The 18772-nt window shown below is 48.6% G+C and overlaps 1 protein-coding gene across 1 annotated transcript in view; it reads right to left on the bottom strand.

The window, feature by feature from the left end:
• The window catches only part of MSI2 (musashi RNA binding protein 2), a 382942-nt gene that overhangs the window by 233118 nt on the left and 131052 nt on the right, over positions 1-18772 (bottom strand). Inside the window, exon 5 of the mRNA XM_077762854.1 lies at positions 17746-17838. Within this exon, the coding sequence (XP_077618980.1) occupies positions 17746-17838 (93 nt within the window). The remainder of the gene's footprint in view (positions 1-17745; positions 17839-18772) is intronic.

The following is an 18772-nucleotide window of genomic DNA, read 5'->3' on the forward strand; positions in this document are numbered from 1 at the left end:
TCCCGCTCTCGGCTCTTTGCGCTCGAGACCCCAGAAGGGTCCACAAGGTGCCGCAGGGAAGATGGAGAAATCGAGGTGGCTTCTAATCCAGGCAGAATTACCACACTCTGCACATTCAACTCCCTCAGCAGGTTGCTCTTGGTAACGGTCTCGGAGACTCTTCAAGAGATCCTAAATTTGAAACATGGCTATGGACATTAATCATCATTAAAAGGCAAACAGGCAATTTTCAAACCATGTCATGCTGACTCAGATGGAGACAAAGGCTCTGGAAGGAGGGGTGGGTGGAGAGACTGGGGACAAGAGAGATAAATACCACCCATGCCACCATGGACAAATAAAAATCATGAGAGCCCATAATTCATTTTCCGGAGTGCCCTGAGCATCAGCCGCTAGTTATGTGGCAGAAATGATTCACTCCAAAGTCAGCAGGGCCGACCGCGGTCTACCTTGCTGGGGGCTACTCTTGTAGAGGAAACCAACTGCAGACATCCTAGACCCTTGTCAGCCGAGGAAGACTTTGCGGACGGGCTCAGTCCTGGGCTGATGTTCTGCTGCTGAGGTAAAGTCAAATCACGTTGCCTCTGTTCAAATGTTCTAATGCAGCCTCTCAGCTGGCCTTGGGAATCACTTCCGAACACGTGGGGATTCTCCTTCCTCTTGGTCAAAGTTGAACTGGACACCTCATACTTGACTCATTCTTGCTACGGTTGCTGAGGCAAGAACACCAAATACGGACAACGGCCCCCCGCCCGAGAGAGGCAGCGGCTGAACCTCAGTGACACAAGGCAGGGCGGCCAGGACCCAGGGTGCCCTGGGGCGACATGACCGAGTTCCCAATGTTACTCCAGAGTTTTAGTTTTCTCATCCGTTAAAGAATCTCCAACCCCCTTTCCATGTCCACATGGCTTAGAGCAAACTAGTTTAGTTGTAGTGGAAGAAATTCAATGGATTGGTCCAGGTAGTTGAAAAATATAACAGGCATGTTAAATCTGAGTTCTCTACATATATTAGTAGCCCAATTTGGACTTACTCTAATATTTAGCCACAAAACAAAATGCAACATGCCTCTCTACCCTGTAATTAAGGTTGTTTCGTGTCCTCAGCCAATAAGGACTTCTTTGCTCTGTTAAAAAAAAAAACAACCACCCACCCATACTTCAAAGTTCCTAGGACAGAAATGACAAATTTCCAGAAAAACACTTACCAGAGAATACAGAAATCAAGGCATCAATTTAATTTCACACTCTACCTGCCTTGGACTAATTTGTGTAAATTACATTTCATACCAAGAACCTCAGCCCACGTGATCACAATGGAGAAATAAGCAGCTTGCACCAAATTGAGTTTTTCAGGTATAAATATATAGCTCTTTTAGTGTGCGAATGTTTAGCTGAAATTTCAAAGCAGGTTTTATATAAAAATTTCCAAGTGTTAATTTCCACAGTTTCATCGACACGTCAATGTCACCGGGTTTTTACAGAGCTAAGGACTGCAAATTAATCCACGTGGATGCAGGTTTTTTTTCTTCTTTTAGAAAAATGATTATAACCAAATTCTCAGCTCATGGACGTCGAGTTAGCAGAGGAAAGGATCTGCACCATGGAGCTGAACGCAAGTTTCCATTTTGACCTTCCACATTCAGGAATGTGGTCAGACAAGCGGTGCAAGATGAGCAGGCCTTTGCACACACAGACGGAATCCTCTAGCCTGCGGCTGTTACAGCCACATGGAGCACTGAGCAGCAACGCTCACCACCCAAGGAAAAGCAAGACCCCAGGATCACTTCTTGCCCGTCCACCATAACGGTCCTGGCGTGCCTACCCTCTCTGATTGACCATATATTTGCGGCTACTCACTTTCAAGAACTTTTCTAAATGGACAGGCAGGTGAGCATGAAACCATACCATGTACCTTTCCGATACATGTCTACACCGAAAGGGCCATTCTTCCCAAGGAGCATCCAAATCAGTTCATGACTGACCCTAAACATATCCAGTCATATGGAATCCTCACTTCCTGTGAGACTCAAGTTAGAGACTGGGAATGTGTACAGCAGGAGACAGCAACTTATGGCCCCACAAGCCAAACCCAGCCCCTTGCCTGTTTGTGTAAATAAAGTTTTATTGGAACACAGCCAACACTCCCTCATTTACAAGTTGTCTGTGGCTGCTTTTGTGCTACAATGGCAGAACTGAGTAGTTGGGACAGAGGCCATATGGCCCACAGATTCTAAAATATTTACTATCTGGCCCTTTACAATTTGTCAACCCCTCTTCTGCATAAGCCTGGTACCAGGATTGAGAATATGAATAAGAATGTGCGTCTATGAGCTCTTGAGACTGGAAGGACTCAACACAGATAAAAATGCCATTTCTTTTTGTTGCCTTAAAAAAAAAAAGGTATCTGAAATGAACACACTTGATTTAGAACACTACACAAACTTTCCCTCTGGAGGTTCCAAGCTAGGATTTTTGCAGAAAACCGCTAACTTCGGCTATCATTTTGTCCTAGGTGCATCTACAGAGTCATCTTTGTCAATTTCCTTGGGCCGCCAAATCCGTTCACCAGCAGGGCCCAGGTTAAATGCATCTGGGAGGCAATAATGAGACCAAATTAACTGAGACAGCCTGACTAATGTTCTCTGAAGTACTCCAGCACTCAAAAAATCATGTCCACTGCCCCACCCATGGGTCAAACAAACTATCTTGGGTTGTAGTTTCTGGTGGGGTTGAGGGAATAAGATCTCAGAGAGGAACTGTGAACTTGGCAAAGAGAGAGAGTCTTTAAGATCCCAGGCCATATCCTCGGAAGTTAATATATTTGGGCAAGGAGCCTGCAGACACCTGATTTGAACTCTGTCTCCCTCTCTGCTCTCCAGCTGATGACAAAGTCAAACTCACTATTTCAAGGTCTATTGATCTGAGCATTCTCCATTTGTTTCTTTCCAAAGTGGGCCCAGTTAGGGCTGCTGTATCCGGGGTAAGACACACCATGGGCTCCTCCCTCCTCCTCTGGGCCAACTCTGATGGAACCCGGCATGTCTGTCGAGCACTTTTCCCAGGTCAACACTCAGGTTGGTGTCGAAGCAAAAGAAGACATGACCCACCTTCAAAGGTCACTGTCAGGGAATAGGCAAGATGGCAGGTGTCGGGCGTGGGAGACACAGAGGAGATCAGTGACAGCTAGCCGCATCCCTGCAGGCTCCTGGCCTCCCCTCACTGCACTGCGCTTCTCTTTACCGGCATCCCTACTCTTTGCCTCTGTTCTCCTCATGGGCAGGGACCCTGCCTCACTGATCTCCACGAACCCAGCACAGTGTGGAATACCCAGCAGGCACTCCAGATGGGGGTTACTGAATATCTGGGTGGCCAGACAGGCATCACCACCTCCGGTGGACAAGCAAGGACAACCTCAGGACTCTTCAGTAACAGCCGATAGAGACCACTTTCCTCCCCTTCCAGCTGGTTCCAAGGTCCCCAGCCCGCCCTGGCTCTGCATTCTTAGCGCCCCTGAAGGTACCGTTCAGCCATCCACAACCCGGCCCCACACCACAAAGGTCTCCCTGAGCACAGCCCAGCTACCATGAAGAGACTAAGAGGAATGAGCATAAAGCACCCCTCACAAGGCCACAACCAAAAAGTGAGAAGCCCTTCAAGGGAGTGGCATTCAATTATATACAACCAGACATGCCCTTGTCAAGAAGGGATGTTACACATAGACAGCGCTAGAAAAATCCCAGTCCATGAGAAGGCAGAAATTTCTATCAAACAGGCCTTTTGAAATAACTTGCAAGTGAATTACGGCGGCTACTTCCTATGGGAGGGGAAATTATTTTAGGCGGCTTTCCAGTCCCATGTGCTCCTTTAATCTGAGTCATATGCAAGAAATATTTATTGAGGGTGGAAGTCTCCCCATAGGTGTGTTTTAAGTGCAGGCCGCACTGGAGCGCTCCAGTGAGCTCCATAAAGCTGCCTTAAAAGAACATTTTTAATGCGCTGTCTCATTTGCTTTAAACCGATTTCTCACTGCAAACAAACAAACCCCCTACAAATATCTGCTTCCTGCATTGCCGGCCTCTGCTGCCAGGCATGCTCCGAGGGCTTGGGGACGCCACCATTAAGATGGTGGTTTTCAATAGAAACTTGGCATTTATCATAGTGAGAGCATTATCTTCTCAACAGAAGCTGACAATTTGTCCTATTCCTCCCTTGAGAGAATCCAGTAAGATCGCATTTGCTTCCCCGGCATGCTGTTTCTCCTACAACAACATCTCTTTGCCTGGAAAGAAAATATTGTGACTCCTTGCCATATTCACTTCATTAGCATAAGAGGAAAAAAAGCCAAATCCTCCCATTGGCCTCCCCCAACAGTAGCTCCAGCTGGGCTAAATCTAGCAGGATCTTCGATGCAGGACTTCTTTGGTTTAGGATTTGTCACAGAACTGATGGTCACAGAGGCATGGGGCAGAGGCTGGGAGGGGCCAGATACAAGTTCCCTAGAAGCTCAAACCCAGGGGAGGCCTGGGTGGCTCCGTGGGGCAAGCATCCAACTCTTGATTTTGGCTCAGGTCATGGTCTCAATAGTTCATGAGTTCGAGCCCCGCGTTGGGCTCTGTGCTGACGGTGAGAAGCCTGCTTGGGATTCTCTCTCTCTTTCTGTTTCTCTCTCTCAAAATAAATAATCTTAAAAAAAATAAAATAAAAGAAATTCAAAAACATCCACTGGGCGCATAGGAAGGGTAACATACAAATTACTGTAGGGAATTTATAGGAGGGGGATAAATCTGGTGGAAGTCAGCAGTTTGGGACTTCAGACACACAGGGTGTGTGTGTGGGTGGGTGGGTGTGTGTGGGTGGGTGTGCACGCGCGTGTGGAGGGGAGGGATGAATGCAGGGAGGAGACATTATTAATGAACACCCAGGTGACAGACACTGGGCAAACTTGTCTCTTCTTAGTCTCACAGCGCCCCTGGAAATAAAACTGTATGCCCACTTCAGACAGGAAATGAGGTTCAACAGAGCAAAATCACTTAGCCCAAGGTCGCAACGCTAACAGCCAATGGTGGCATCCAGAATCCAGCTTGGGTCTACCTGAGTCCAAAGTCCAGAATCATTCAACTCCATCCCATGACCCAGACAATTTCCAAATGCCTGGCAATATACGCCAATGGCATCCCTCTGTTCTTTCGAGAGGGGATAAAAGATACCCCAAAACGAGTCCTCTCTGTCCACAGCCAGATTTCCCAACATCAGAGATGTTTGTGCTTTGGCTTAATGCTGATGAAGCTGTTTTTACTGCCCAGCCTGGATGATCACAAAACGACGAGTCAGGGAAGAAACTGCCCAGCACTCACCTAGCATCCCCACCCCGGGAAGATCCATACACCTAAGAGCCAAGACGAATTCCACCACAGACCCAATTTGATACCTCACATCGGCAGCTCCACTGCTCTTCTAAGACCAAGGATAGAAGGAAGAGCAGCGGAGACGATGAGACATGAAAAGATACCTCCCATTCTTACCCATCTCTCTTCCATCCCTTTCCCAGGGCGGCTGGGGGTCTACCCTCTAACCAAGACCCACCTGAGAACTACCTGTTCTGTGAAAGGCTGTGTTGGCCAGGTCCACCCTGCCAGGAAAGTCCCTTCAGTTCTAGGAAACTTTTACTACAGGGTAGAAATGGCTCGTTTATGGGTGCCTGGCTGGCTCAGTCAATACAGCACGTGACTCTTGATCTTGGGGTTGTGCGTTCGAGCCCCAGGTTGGATGGAGAGATTACTTAAAAATAAAATACTTAAAGGGATGCCTGACTGGTTGGCTCAGTCGGTGGAGTATAGGACTCTTGATCTTGGGGTTGTAGGTTTGGGCCCCATGTTAAGTGCAGAGATTGCTTAAAAATAAAATCTTTTAAAAAAATAAATAAATAAAATCTTAGAAAGTAAATAAATAAATAGCTCCTTTATCCCGGGTTCGGGGGAATAAAGGGCTCCACCTAAAGAAATGTTCCCGATAACGGAACATATTCCCTTAAAGCCTCATTTTTAAAAAGAAAACCTGTAATTCTACCATTTGAAACTCCTTCTCCCATGAGAGGCACAGCTCTGCCCTCTGATACAGAGGACCCATTCATTCTGCCACTGTTTGCTGAGCACCAACTACCCCCAGGCACTGGGCCAGTCCTGGAGCCACACGGTGAGTCAACAGACCCAGCTCTACCTTGGCGCGATGAACCATGTACTTGGGGCTAAGAGGGTACACGTGTTTGACTCTTGATAAACCTCGGTTCTCATTATGGGTTCGCTCAGTTCTTGGTTTCTTTTCCTTATGAGACAATTTGTCATTATTTTTTATTTACTCGTTTGCTCTTGACTGGTCCTCCCCGAACCCATCCTAAAACTTAAGTGACATGTGAGTAGGGGACCTTGTCTGTTTCGTTCACGGGTGCGCCCTTGGCTCCTAGCTCAGTGCCTGCAATTCGGAAGATAATCAAGATCTGGTGAATGAATCAATGAACAGAGGATGATGCACGAGGCTCCAGACAAGACGCTTTCTGGATCTAATGAGGAAGGATGGCTATTTCCATGCACTAAGTGGTCCCACAACATGGCACTTTTAAAGATCGAAGTCTTGTTTGTTTTTATACGGTTTTTTCCCCTCCTCTTTACATTGAGTTTATTAACATCTTTCTATTCCTTAATAATCACGATAAATTCAAAGCCAGCAAACCAAGCTTATTAGAATCACATGTAAAGGAAAAGGAAAGAAAACTTAAATGAGGACGTGAAAAGCTCTCTCAAGAGGCTAAATAAACTTGATAAACAAATTAGCAGATCAACATATATAAATATATTTTTAACAAACATCAGCCGAATGATATTGGGACAATTTCCAGACAGTATCTCCTACCCCCACCACAAGGCTTTAATTATTGAAACTGGTTTAAAGAGTTCATCAGCACGGTCCAACCAGAATTCTCCTGGCCCAAATCACTTCAACGTTTTCCATCAAGGCCAGGATAACTCGAAGTCAATTCCACAAACCGGAAGCATCAGGGTAGCTGGACCAAACTGGAGATGCACGCGGTAGAAAAATGACAAGACACTGAAATCTCCATCTTTAGGCTGAGAGGACCCAGGAAAGACCCCTCAATTTGTGTTACCCACAAAGAGGCGGGACAAACTGAGTGGTTGGTTCCCCCAGAGGAAAGATGGAAGAGCCTGTGGAGTAAGTGAGCATGTGTGTGCACACAGATGCACACAAGTCGGGGCTATTGTGGGGACGGAACAGGAGAGACAATTCCAGAGGCTGAATCTGGGTCTCAGAGGATAAAACTTACAGCAGCCAGGGACACCTGGGTAGCTCCATCGATGAAGCACCCAACTTCGGCTCAGGTCATGATCTCATGGTTCGTGAGTTCGAGCCCCACATCGGGCTTTGCACTCTCAGTGCAAAGGCTGCTTTGGATCCTCTGTCTCCCTCTCCTTGCCCCTCCCCAACTTGTGTGCATGTTCTCTCTTTTTCTCCCTGTCTCTCAAAAATAAATAAACATCAAAAAAAAAAAAAGTGGAACACATCTTTAAAAAAAAAAAAACATAACAGCAGCTACTATTTCTAACATTTATTAAACACTTAGTCTGTTTCTGGCAGAATGCTAAGAACTTAGAATACAGGTATTAGTGCGTTTAAGCATGACAAGCCTATGGGGTAAGTCCCATCCTGATTTCTATTCTACATGTAAAGAAACTGAGGAAGAAAGAAATTAAGTGACCTGTCCAAAGCTACAGAGCTATTAAATGGGTGACTTGAATTTTATATCAGACAGTCTGAGTATAAAAATTCATGCCCTTATTACCAGGCAAAAAGCTAAACAAGGGGGTCGGCAAACTATGGCCGAGGGCCAAACCCAGCAGCCTTCTGGTTTTTGTAAATAAAGTTTTATTGGAACACAGCCACAGCCATTTGTTTTCATACTGTCTATGGCTGCTGTCATTCACGCTACAGTGGCAGAGCTGAATGGCTGTGAGAGACCATCTGGGCCACAAAAGTGAAAATAGTTATTATCTGGCCCTTCACAGAAAAAGTATGCCAACCCCTATGCTGAACAGACATAATTCTCAGTGTTTCTACCCCAGTATTCCTAATGGTCAAGTAAATTAGGGGACAGCCCAAATGACTGGGGACAGAGGCTAACGCAGCCAGCAGCTATCTTGAAATGTCGCCAAGTCTCACGGTTTTTCAAAAACAATTATGCAAATTTTGCAGTCTGTGCCATAATATTTCTTCTAATATAAAATGTTTAAAGCAAAACAACCATGAAGTCCTAGCTGCCTGGAAGGTGTACCACAGCAATCCTACGGCACTGCAGGCTGCTGGTCATGGGGCCCCTGTACGCCTGAGGGAGGCGGCCCCAGCATGAGCGGCTCGGGTGGAACAGCAAACCCAAGTGGAACAGCAAACCTAGGACCTCTGCACCCTGGGCCTATTGCAAACCAGCTGAGGCCTCCTGAGCAGGTCATTCACACACACACACACACACACACACACCCTTTCCTAACTTTAAAACGGAGGTAATCGTCCTACCTCACGGGCTGTTTGGACACAGAAATCAAAAGACACTTGAAAGCTGCCAAGAAACAGGAATCTTGGAATCTGAGCACAGCCAACTTGGCTGGAATGAAGAGCTATGACACCAGGAGATCCTCCTTTTTTGCTACTAAAACACATATGTCAATAAGGAAATATGGGCAGGGGCGCCTGGTGGCTCGGGCAGTTAAGGGTCCAACTTCAGTTCAGGTCATGATCTCGCGGTTTGTGGGTTCAAGCCCTGGGTCGGGCTCTGTGCTGATGGCTCACAGCCTGGAACCCGCTTCAGATTCTGTGTCTCCCTCTCTCTCTGCCCCTCGCCCACTCACACTCTGTCCCTCTCTCTCAAAAAGAAACATACGTTAAAAAGAAACTTTTTTTAAAGTAAAAGACCCTGAGCAACCCCAACAACCAAAAATCTCTAATTTATAGCTAATCTGATGGCACAAATTGCATCTTTTACTACAGACCACCTGAAAACTGACTTCCTGTAGACAAACCACTCTGCTGGGTTTTTTAATCGAACAGATGCCTTATTTTGCTCTTTAACTACCGAGAGCTCACTTTTTGCTACACGAGGCAGAATCTTTTACTTTCAAGAGATGCAGAAATAATCCCCAAGTGGGAGCCCAGTGGGTCCTACCCTCCAAGTCAGTGGGAAGCGGTCCCTTGTGCCAGGGCTGTGGGCCTGTAGGTCGGTCCTGCCTTCCACAAGCCAACTGGCTGTTCAACAACTTGCAAGTTCTGTGCTGGCTCCTGCCCGCAGTGGCCGAGTGAAATCAGGAAGGCAGACTGTGAAAGGGTCTGAAGTAAGTGTTCTGGAACACACAGGAAAGAATATTTAAATCTGCCTGCAGGTGGTCAAGGAAGGCTTCAGCCCTTTAAGAGTTTCAGGACAAGCTGTCTCCACTTCTCCCTCCTCTCCTTTATTCAGGGCCACCAACTCATCCTAAGTTTCCGGAAACTCCTGTCCTAGGCAAACCAGGACAGCTGGTCACCCTGCTCTTATCCAGCCCTGCTCTGTGCCCTACAATCAGGAACCGGTCAATAACATTCATTGTTTGCCTGCAGCGTGTTGCCTTCTATGGGCCTCCCGTCTCCTACCCCCCACTTGCAACAAGTAATCACCAACCCTTCCCAGTAACCGCCCCTCCATCCAGATTCTTCTGTCCTGGAAACGTTCCCCATCACACAAACGCCCTGCGAAGAAGAAAGAAAGAACCGTCGCCCAGGCTGCGGAAGGTATGTGGGCTCCTGGCGAAACAAATCCCACTTTGCCAGGAACTCTACTTCAGGAGGACAACACCAAGTGGAGAAAAATGGAGAGGGAGATAGACAAATTCAATCTATCGAATCTATTTATTTTATGCAAAGTTTTCCTGGTGCTTATTAATGCCAGCTTTCCCTCTACCATTTAATCTCTGCTTCCATTTCATTCTTGGAGGCCTGTGATTATTCTAATTCAGCATTTGGATGACTTCATTTCCGCTCAAGTACACCCAGGTCAACTTGGATAGAAAAGAAAGAGGAGGAGAAGAAAAATAATCAGCTAAAAGCTATTAAATATCAGCCGTGTGCCTCATGATTGGTTTTAAAGGCAGTGGTGAGGTTAGCAACAGTCAGAAACTCAACCCTTCTGCCTCTTCCTGCATATTAACAGTTTTCTGGGGCTCTCACTCCTATGGCTTCGGATGTAAATAAAGTACCGACTGGCAGCCCGCTTTGAGCTAATTCACAAATACCAAGTCTGAATATACAGAGCTGTAAAAATTTAGAGGGTGGTAACTTGACAGATCCGGCCATTCTACAGAGAGACTAATTCTCAGAGGACAAAAGAAGTGGGGGGAGAAGGAGAAGAAAAAGAAAGAAAAGAAAAGCATACGCGACCCATGTAATGGGGTATCCAACTGACGGGGTGGGGGGTGGGCAGGAATCTCCATATCAATGTTCACTCCACCAGACAATGGAATGCGGTTTCTATGCCAAGTCTAAATGAACTGAGCTTTCTCTCCCATAAGAACCACTCCTTGCACCCACTGGCACAAGCTTGAACCACGATTTCTCAGACACTTGCGGTTCCCACTGAAGTGCGTCCAGGGGGAGAAAGGCTTTCTTTCTCATGCTAACAACTCTATTTTAAGTGACGTCTTCAGAGCCTGCCAGGGGTGGGGGGCTCCAGGGAAGGTGAGCCTGTGGAGGTACTCAATCCCCCTTCCTCTTCCACCCTCCCGGGGCTTATTAACCCCTTCCTGCCCAGGGCCTCCCCTGGCCCTGGCCTCCCTCTTCTGGGCCCCCTAGAAAAATTAAATAAAAGCTGAATCATGCTGGGAAGCACAGTTAAACAACCAAGCTAGAAAGTTCAGGCCTGTTCCTCTACCTAACTCTGCATACGAACCAGGGAATTTGATTAGCATAATCTCAAAGTTGTCCCAGCTTGCTACCCAGAAGGCATCCTGTTTTTCTATCTGTATATTTTAAAACACTGTTAACAGAGCAATAATAATGTCTGTCTGATGCATTTGCCCAACAGCAGCTGGCTATATTTTATACACTAAAAAGGAAATGTGAAGTTTTCCTAGAAGCCTACTATTTCAGGAGCCTCTTTTTTTAAGAGAAAGAAAAGGAGGGAGGGAGGGAGGGAGGGAGGAAGGAAAGAAGGAGGGAAAGAAGGAAAGAAGGAAGGAAGGAAGGAAGGAAGGAAGGAAGGAGGGAAGGAAGGGAGGAAGGAAGAAGGGAGGGAAGGAAGGAAGGAGAAAAGAATTTAGAAGTCAATCGTGAGGTTGGAGTGCTCAATCAATTTCTAACTCAACTCCTTCCCCTAGCTACAGCAGAAATCCATCCAGGAAGGACAAAGCTCAGGGGGGAAAACACAGAGTTGCTCGCGGTAGCCCAACGATCACATTACTCTTACTCGTGGGTACTGCCTGTTTGCGTGCAGACACCTGGCCTAGGAAGGCCGAGGCAGGCAGATGAAGGCGGTGCTCCTGTTTGCTCACTTGGACTTTTTGCACTCAGCAGCTCTGCCAGGGGTCAGAGGGCAAATAAAGTCCCCTCCCCCGTATGACACACTTCCGAAGGGAGAGACTGACACAAACCAGACAGAGAATTAATAAAACATGAGGACAGTGTTGGCCTTGTTCTGGGTTATTACAGGAAGAGAACTTAACACAGAAGTAGCCTTCAGCATGGCCGGCCAGGGAGGGGAGAGCAAATGGGGCCCTTTCTGGTCCCCTCCACAGGCGTAATTCAAGAAGGTCTGCGGAACATGAGGGCTCTCCAGAGCAAGGACGAGCAGACAGGCGAGGCTTGGACACGCCGGCCCCTTTCCAGTCAGTCCACCTGGACAAGCCACTTCGGAAAATAAACGCCTCCTGGGAGCTTTGGTGCCCACAAGGGACGGACGGGCACTTTTGGTCTCCAGGCCTGGTCTGAGAGAACCACCCACCGAGCGGAGCTCCTTTATCTACAACACACATTTGGAAGCGATAAAACATTACCTCAGAATCACAGTCCACCGTCAGGAATAGGGTAAAGTTGCTTATTTATTTTCTCACAAATCTCTTGCCTTTCAAATTTCAAAGGCTTTATAATATTTTTGTGCTAGATCTTAACTCACCTTGCACATACTGTATCAAAAGGACTATCTGAGCAGCGGCCGTGAACATCCGACCTGCACGTACATAAAACCCGGAGCTAGAAAATAATAGGTGTCAAAGCCTTCCTTAGAGCGCACTCTCCGACCATCCCGCACACGAGCGGGACAAATGGAAAGATCTCACCATATTAAAAAGCCAGCTCATTCTTGTTTTCAATTTTTTTTTTTTCCTCCAAAAGCTTTCAAGCGCCATTCCCGGTTCACTCTTAAAGGCCCACACACAACCCCGATCCAAGAAAAGGACATCAAAGGGCCCTTTCCACCTCACTTCCACGGGGCTCCCCTCAGAAGGGCCCTAAAGAGCTCTAAGTCTCCTTGAAGCCCCAGCTTGCCGTCCACCACCACGAGGGGCTGGCCCAGGAAGGGGTTAAAGCCCTCCTGTCATACCGCAAACTCGGGCACTGGCCCAGAAGGGACATGGGAACCGGGGCCTCTGAGTGATAAAGGCCGGATTGTAGCAGCCCACTGAATTGGAAATGACTTGTAGGCCTAATGAAACAGAACTTTGGCAGTAAAACAGAATGAAAGGAACCAGACAATAAAAGGCTGGAACAAAGGGTGCAGAGTCGCTTCGGCTTAGCAAAATAAGCTCACTTTGTTGGTGGGGAAAGCCAAAGCCGATTAGGATAAACCAACGACTGAGCGTAAGTCTTCCAAACTAATTACACAGTTCGCCATGTGAAGTATAATTGGAAGCCTCCAGATGCGGGCTGCTTGGCTTTCACAGGAGTTACATAAAGTGAGAATTACCTAGTGAGCCCGGCACCGAGCAGCCCTATCATCGAGGTGAGCAGCTGAAAGGTGCAGATCTGCTCCATCCGGGACGAAGCCGAGAATTCATTAAGTTTAAAGGCCTCTTTTTGATCTCCAAAATCCTATAAGTGAGAATTTAAGAAACCGGTACTTGAAGGAGGGGCCGAAAGGGGAGAAGGAGGAAGCCCGCGCACTCGGGGCTTCTTTGATCCCAGTGCTTTTTAATTACCACGCCGGGCTCTTCCTGACAGACGGCTATGCAGGGAGAATGGCGGCAAACCCTGCGATCGACCGTCTTGGTCTCTACGTGCCTAGCGAGAGCACCGTTCAGGTGCCACTTTCCGGAATGGTCTGTGTACATCATTCCTGTACCTATGAAATCGTGAGCACAGATAACGTCCACCAGGAAACCTGAAGCAGTGAAATAAATTACTACACATCAACCTTCTTGACAAATGGACAGAACCCGCTCCCTCCGAGAACAGGCTGCTTGGTGGTGAAGCAGGAGAGGGGGGCTTATAAACAGCAAAGAAGAGGCTGGACTGGGCTCTCCCCAGCAAGGGCTATGTGATCTCGGACAACTCCCTGACCTTCCTCAACACCAGACTGGTCATCTGCGTGATAGATATTCCACTTCTCTTGCTTGGATAGCCTTGAGAATCAAATTTTAAAAGGCATCAAACAGCTCAGCACAAAGCACACATCCCCCGAAGTCAGAAACATCAACTCATAGTAAAAGAATCTCTGTAGTGAAATCTGAACTTCACAAATTCTGAGTCTTCGTTTAATTTAGATCAAGCACATGTAAAAAGGAGTTGGAAATACTCTACGGATCCCCAGATCTTACTCATAGCATGAAGATTCCGGTTTATAAATAGAAGCTTTTTCCAAATAGAGAATCCCTTCACTGTTCCTGCATCTTGAAGTCCAGAAATTAGCTCTACCACAGTTATGACTGTTTCACTGATTCTAGCTCGCCTGGTACTATTGATAATACAGATGCCTTAGATAGATATCTGTCTATCCATATACCCACCTACATATGTTTCTTTAAACACACTTTCTAGAGTATTAAATTTTCAAGCGTGAAACCAATCTTAGGAATAACCTAGTTCAGGAGTTGGCAAATTATGGCCCACAAGAACAATGCGGCCCACCACCTGTATTTATAAATAAAGTTTTATTGGAACACAGCCACATCCAATTATGGATTGACTATGGCCGCATTCTCCACACAAAAGCAGAAGTAAATGTTTATGACAGAGACTTTATGTTCTGCAAAAGCCAAAAATATCTACTATCTGACCCTTCATAACTTTTCCAACTCCTTCCCTGAGATTAGAAACTGAGGCCAGGAAAGAAATGGCCTGTTAAGGTGTCACAGTGAGGTCACTGCAGAGTCAGGCCCAGCATCAGGATGTGGATTGGTTCTACCTTACCTTTCTCTAATGACAGCATCAGAATCGCCACCCAGGGGGTGAGGATGGCCGTCCAAGGTAGCAGAATCCACATGCCAATGGCCGCCCTTCATAATCCCATCTTTAAAATATAAACAAGTAATGACATCCCTAACCAGGGTGGTGGGGGTCAATTTCTGGGAGGAAGGTGGGAGAAAAGCACAAACGGGTTTACAAACCTCCAATTTGAGTTATTTAAAGCTCTCGGTGTGTCATTCTGCACCCACTCTACTTACAGTAATGACATATTTAAACTCCCTTAGCTCAGCCCCATGATAGCAGTCTCACCCACCTTGATTGCCACCTGAAATAAACAGTTGAAGCAGCTGCCACCTCAGGCACGATGGGAAGGGTGAGGGGAGTGAGGAATGACAGCGCGGGAAACCTAAAACGCGGGTGGCAAACCCTGAACGGAGGCCCAGAAGGATGGAAAGTTCTGGACATGGAAGAAGAGGACGTAGGCTGCTATCCTGCCTTACCTGGGTGACCTTTTTTGAGACCCAACCTCCCTGATCCTTATTGTTCACCTTCATCAAAGGGCTGGACGACACCAAAATCCACCATGCGGGTAAACTGAGGCGACGATGTCCTGTTCCCAGCACTGTCCCGGGCCCACAGAAGGGCATGGTCTTTTCCCTTCCTTTGCATCCTCCCCGCTCTAAGTCCATCCTGTGGATAGATCCGAGGTTGGATCAGGGCCCAGAGTTCAGGTTCTGCTATCAGACAGGCCTGGAGGGGAGGTCTGCATCCCGTGCTACCTTTCAGGGGTGACCCTGAGTCACAGACTCAGTCCCATCGAGACTCCACTTAACCACCTACANATATAAGCCAATGGCCTGACCCAGCACCCACCACAGTACGTACTCACTCAAACTACGCCTTGAGGTTAACCAACTAAAAACAGCCCCAAACCACTTTACAATCAGGAATGTGCACACGTGTGTTGAGCACACTTTACACAAGCGTGTGTGTTCTGTTTTCTTCACCCAGAATATAAACTATGGAGGGGTGGAGTCACTCTGTCAATTTGCTGCTGGATTTCTTTCCCGCCTTAAGGCTCAGCGGCAGGGGCCTCCTGTCTTTGGATCACTCTGGAATCAAATGAATTACACCAGAATCCTGAGAGATGGTGGGTCCTGCCCCCGCAGCCACAAACCCAACACCAGCCACCAGCCAGAGGAGGCATAAGCCCTTCTGAAGACAGACCCAGATAATACACAGAGCGCGTGCAGGAAACAAGCTACTAAAACAGGAGGGTGGACAGCGCTACCGTTTTGATACATTCAAACGGCTCCTTAGTCCTTTAATGAGACACCTGATAAGTCTACACAGCCTGCTGGACTCTACAAACGTCACCGCTAAAATGAACTGAGCAGATCCAGACGCAGCGCGGGCCTCGCCAGGGAAGATGGTCTGCGAACGCCTCCCTGATGGCGGACAACTGGTCGCTGCCACGGGCCCGGCCCAAGCTCACAGAGCCTCCCACCGCTGGCATACTGGTCCCAACTGGTAAGTGTTCATGAAAAGAAAGACAGACGAGAATGAGGGAAAGAGAGAGACAGAAGCTGGAGGCAGGAATGTGCAGAGGTGTGGCAGGGACTGGCCTGTCTGGGAGACTCTCACAGCCCACCTGGGCAGCAGCGACTTCCCCGACACCCACAGGCAGGCCCATGAGGTTCCAACGCAGGATATGGTTCCAAAATGAAAGCCCGCATCACGTCTGCAAACACTACCCCTGGCCTTGTGCTAGCGGCAGAACTGGAGCCAAGGGGCTCCCTCTCCAGAGCCTTCCATTACACAAGCTGGACCTGTCGAATTTAATTACTTCCAGCCTCTCTCCAGAGGCAGGGTGGGGCTGGGCGAGGCACAAATCCCACCCTTCCCCCACCCCTCCAGGCGGTTTTAAATAAGTCTTGAAGAGAAGTGCAGGGTCACCAACACACTCAGCTATTCTCTGAAACCGGCCAGAACGAATCAGCCCGCACCGGGCAGCGCAAGCCAGTGCCACAGGGAAGGCGCCTTTCGTGAGCGACCTGGAAGGGCAGTTAGGAGCCATCCTGAAGGCAGGTTCCGGCCCGCGGGGGCTGCTTTCTCTTTGTTGCGTGTCTCCCATCCATGCAGAAATAGATTATTACCAAAGACAGGAAAATCTGCGTTTTGAGGCTAAACAGCAGTCACCGCCCTCCTCCCTCCTCCCAGACGAGAGCTCACAACAGGACACACCTGGGGACGGGGTCACAGCGGCCCGTCGTCGCCTTGGGCAAACAAATAAAAGCACAGAACCTTTGGACCAGTTGGTGGGCAGCAGTGCCTTGTACCACCTAGGGCAAGCACAACAGCCATCACGGGGGAACTGAGTGACAAGGCTTAGGACAGGCGCGGTTCCTTCTCGGGACGCAGCCCTCTGGGAACGCAGGCCTGTGCAGGCCGCCCCACACCCGGGCTCCCAGGGCCACGTCCACAACTACTCAAAGGTGAGGGACGCAGACGGCCATCCCAGCCACTGCCAGCCTCCTGGGACACAGCAGCCAGAGGAGGGGTGTCACAAAAAGCCAACAGGGCCAGTCTCCCCACAGGCCACCATGTTGGAGCCCTGGGACAACGCAGCCATCAGAGGAACGTTACCAAGGCACCAGTTCCCCCACCAACCAGAAAGAGGCTGAATTAGGCACATCACCCCTGGTTACATATCCTGTCTGTCTGACTGTCTGACTCTCTGTATAACCCGCACACTCTCACCCTCTGTTTCCTGACTGATTGGGAGCACTGTGCGTTGCTCCCAGCCTGCGCCAGCAGCAGAGCCCAGGGGATAATTTTCCTTCTGTGTCACATACATTCTGACAGGTACAGTCCCAGCATCTTTCCCGAGTCTCCATGGGCATCTGACAGGGGAAGGTTCAGCCACAAAAGGCCCCAGGGAGCTTCCTCTCTTCATGCATCTTCCAGAAAGACACAGAAGGAAGCCTAGCCATCGACTCACAGGCCTCCAGCAGCCTCTGTGGGAGCTCCTGTCCTGTGAGTCGCAGCCCCGTGTCCCTCCCCAGCCGCTGCCACCACCAGCTCCCAGCCCAGGCCCCACGCGGTCAACAAATGGCAGCGAAATCACACTGAAAGGCCGCTCTGTCTGCTCCTGCAGGCACGTGGGCCACCGTGCCGACCACCAGCCAGACCCTTCCATGTTGGCTCCCGACAGATTTCACTTAAAGCTTCACAACCAAGTTCAAGGACAAGGTTCTTGAGGATGCAGCTGTGGCCAAGGGAGGGGCCACGGCAGCAAGCCCCGCGCACCACTTACCTTGCCAAACTGCTCAAAGTACTGTTTTACGTCTTCCACCACCGTGTTCGCAGATAATCCGCCTACAAATATTTTCTTTGTTCTTGTGACCATCTGCAAGAAAGGACAGGAGGAGGGCATGGGTTAACCAGGTTATCTGAAGCAATGCTCGCGGAGATGCTGGAATAAGCCACTCTCCACGTTTCTCCAGGAAGGCAATTCTAGATAAATTCGAGCTGTGCAGGGCGGGCCCTTTAGACACCTGAGAGTGCTGGAGACAGGCACTCTGGATACCTCGGGCCTTCAGGCCACAATCGATAAGCTTGAATCACACACAGACACCAAGTAGACTTGGGAACCTCTGCGGCCACGACACACAGCTTCGCTCTGATTTCCAGCACAAAGAGGAAAGAAAGTGGCACATTCAAAGCTATTTTAAACCTGCGACATGTGAACAGAATTATGTGCATCAAAACCTGCCACCCAGAAAGTACCATAAGACTCACACGTCCTTCAAATGTATGGGCAGGCTGTCTACACGGAGCCATCCCGGGTGCTGGCTTATGTCTGCCAACAAGATGGAGGCTGACCTCCCACTCAAGGGTCACTCTCCAAGCGTGACCCTCCCTCTCATTCCCCTCTCGATCCCTCCATGATTCACCCTGAGTCACCCTACACTCACTCAAGCCCAGCTAATCCGCAGGTATCCACCCCTTTGTCCACGCAAATCCTTCTCCCTGGAATGCTTCTCCACGCCTAAATCTCCAATGTCAAGTTGTAACCATCCCCCAAGACCCAAGACCTTCTCCAAAGCGCAAGCTACCTATATAGCCACCACATCCAGAAGCTGTCCTCATCTCTTCTGAAACCCGGCACCCACTTCTTCCCACCGAGAGCAGAAGTCACTGATGATCTTAACCTTTTTGCTTTCTCCCCCAGACCGTGAATTGCTGATTCCTCTCGGACCCCCTCCATAATGCCAAGTCCAGGGCCAGGCGCACAGAAGCCCACACCAAAATGCTTGTTGGATGCGAAAACGAACGGACGT

The sequence above is a fragment of the Crocuta crocuta genome, unplaced genomic scaffold (genome assembly GCF_008692635.1).
Source record: "Crocuta crocuta isolate KB4526 unplaced genomic scaffold, BGI_CrCroc_1.0 scaffold144, whole genome shotgun sequence".
In the NCBI taxonomy this organism is placed as follows: Eukaryota; Metazoa; Chordata; class Mammalia; order Carnivora; family Hyaenidae; genus Crocuta; species Crocuta crocuta.